General features: G+C 54.4%; 1 protein-coding gene across 1 annotated transcript; it reads right to left on the reverse strand.

Moving 5' to 3' along the window:
* Positions 1-5: 5 nt before the first annotated feature.
* On the reverse strand, positions 6-2,564 carry LOC128276901 (leucine-rich PPR motif-containing protein, mitochondrial-like; the record flags this gene model as incomplete). Its single annotated transcript, XM_053015361.1, has 1 exon — positions 6-2,564. A coding segment is annotated over one exon (2,559 nt), but the record flags the coding sequence as incomplete, so codon positions are not given.
* Between the last annotated feature and the right edge of the window lie 6 nt (positions 2,565-2,570).

Consider the following 2,570-nt stretch of genomic DNA (forward strand, 5'->3'; position numbering starts at 1 on the left):
GCCGGAATGGTGTAGGGGAAAGCTGTACCCTTCGCCGCCAGAGCATCGCTCAACCGCCGCAGTGCCGTTCGGTTAACATTCTCGAGACAAGTTTCCTTCAGCGCAGCTTCCAGCGCAACCAAAGCCTCTTCCGGTTGTTGCTTCGCGACGAGTGTGTCGATCAGGCAGCTATAGATCAAACCCTTGCCCTTTTCCGACACCTTCGAGCCCTGCAAATGGTCGAGCAAACGCCGGCACATTGCATCGTTCTTGGTGTCGCGTGCCACTTGAATGACCTTCTGGAACATTATGCGTGAGCTGGGGGCCAGATGTTGGTCCCAAACCGCGCGCGCTTTCTCCATTTCTCCGGCGATAAAATAGTGTATCCAGAGGGCATTGATCGGTGCCAGCAGGTTCCACTTGGCGTAACTTTCAGCCAGGCGCATGTAACGATCGTGCAGTTCCGGACGTTCCGCGAGAATGCAAGAAGCACCACCGACGGGGAAGTGTTTCACCGCAACAAGAGCTTCGTCCTTGTCCTTAATCTTCTCCGCTTCTTGCTCCAAGCGCCGCAGATACTGATCAGCGTTACCACCGGTCACGTTGGCGTGACATAGTCGATTATCGAACGAAATCTGTCGCTTCAGGTCATCGGAGATGAGCGCTGAGATACGATCAAACGTCTCCACATCTCCCGTCAGGGCCAGTTTGTTGAGGAAAAATTTGAACGTGCGCGGAATGGGGAAAAGTTTCTGCTCCAGGATATTCATCACCAGCTTCGTGGCCTCCGTGAGACGGTCGCGATTAATCAGAGCGTCGATGACGGCTGATTGCTCCGTAAGGTTCAGTTTTTCTCTGGAATCGACCTTTTCATACGCGTCTAGAATGCGGTCCAGGTTAGATGATTTGATCGCTTGCTTAAGTTCCCGCAGGGGCGCCGTTAGCACGGGTTGGACACGTTTCGGCGGGGCAGCACTCGGAGCTGGCGGAGTGCCAGCGACTTTCGCCGTTGTCGAAGATTTAGATTCTTTTAGATCCGGCACTGCAAACGGTACTTCGTAACCGTTTGAACTCAAAAATCCGCCCAGTTCGGCAAGAAAAGCGTCGGAAGGTGCGACATTTTCCTCCTGCATTCGCGTCCAAAGTCCGAGCGATTTGTCCGCATCTCGTTCGGTGATGTAGCTTTGCAGCAACTTGTGATAGATTTCGCCGCGATCGATGTGGTTGAGGTCCTTGGTCGCTTCCATCAGTCCCTCCAGACTGGCCGTTTTACCTTCCTGCTGGTACCGTTCGCAAGCCGATACGGCCAACTGGACTGGATACGCTGACTGGATACGCTGGTATCGCGTACGCAACCCAGGAGTTTCGAGGATTTTTCTCGCTTGCCGAATGCGGCCACAGTCGACGGATGCAAACACCAGATCGTACAGGCTGTTAACCTCGCCATGTACCTTCGTGCTCAGATCCGTCAGACGCTGCAAGTTGGCGGCATCCTCGGCTTGTATCAACCGACAGGTCAGGTCCGTTTTCCAGGGCGTCATGTGATGCTGGTTGCAGATCTGCTCGAATGCATTCATTGCGCTCGTCAGATCGTCACGCACAAGGTGCACCTTGATCAGAGAGCCGAGGAAAATGTTCTGCGGTTTGATGAAGCGCTGAGTGATCAGATGATCGAACAGTGCGCCAACCTGCTGTACGTTGCCCTTTTCGGCGAGAATGTTCAGCAACCGCCAGCATGCACTATTGTACACGAAATCGACCTCTTCCGTTTGCTCCGAATCCGCACTTTGTGCTACTTCCTGTGGAGCATTGTCCTGTAGGAAACGAAGCGCATCCTCGAAACGTTCCGCTTCCAATAGGCCTTGGGCAACACGAACAACCTTTATACGATCGAGCACAAAGTCGGGCTGTTTGGCTTTTACGCGGCGCAGCAAATCGAACGCCTCCTCGAGCTTGCCACTGGTGGCGTACAGTTCTACCACCTGCCCGTAAATGCCTGGGCTTACGACGTAGTTTTCACTCTCCAGCTTGTGCAGCACTTCACCCACTTTGGCCGTATCGTTCGATCGAACGGCCGCGCGAATCAATTGCGACTTCAACCCGTTCGCATTCTCCTTGCGACTGTCTAGCTCGCCGATCAGGCGCTCCAGCTGTGGCACCGACAGATTCGCCGACGGTTGCCGGAATGATCCTCCGGCCGCTGAGCGTTCCACTTCGATTGGCTCGAGATCACCGGCAGCGAGCTTCGAGAGCATCGAGGATATTTCTGCCGTTATCTCACTGCCCATGCGTTCCTGGATTTTCTCCGCCATTGCCCCACTAATGGACAGGCCCTGATTTACAAAACCGGTGAGGATGCGCTCTATTGCTTCGGTACGTTCGCTTTTGAACGTCGTCAGGACATCATAGATCATGCAACCCAACGTATCCGCCTGCAGCGCTTCAACACTGGTGTTTCCGCTACCGCTCTCGGTTTCCACCGCTCCATCCCTGGTTTCACCGTCCACTTGCTGATCATTGTCTTCCTCCGTCGTGCGCGATCGCTTGAGCCCATCGTAAAGGGCGCGCGAGAAGCGTACGTAAGAATCGTA

The sequence above is a fragment of the Anopheles cruzii genome, unplaced genomic scaffold (assembly GCF_943734635.1).
Source record: "Anopheles cruzii unplaced genomic scaffold, idAnoCruzAS_RS32_06 scaffold03004_ctg1, whole genome shotgun sequence".
Lineage (NCBI taxonomy): Eukaryota > Metazoa > Arthropoda > Insecta > Diptera > Culicidae > Anopheles > Anopheles cruzii.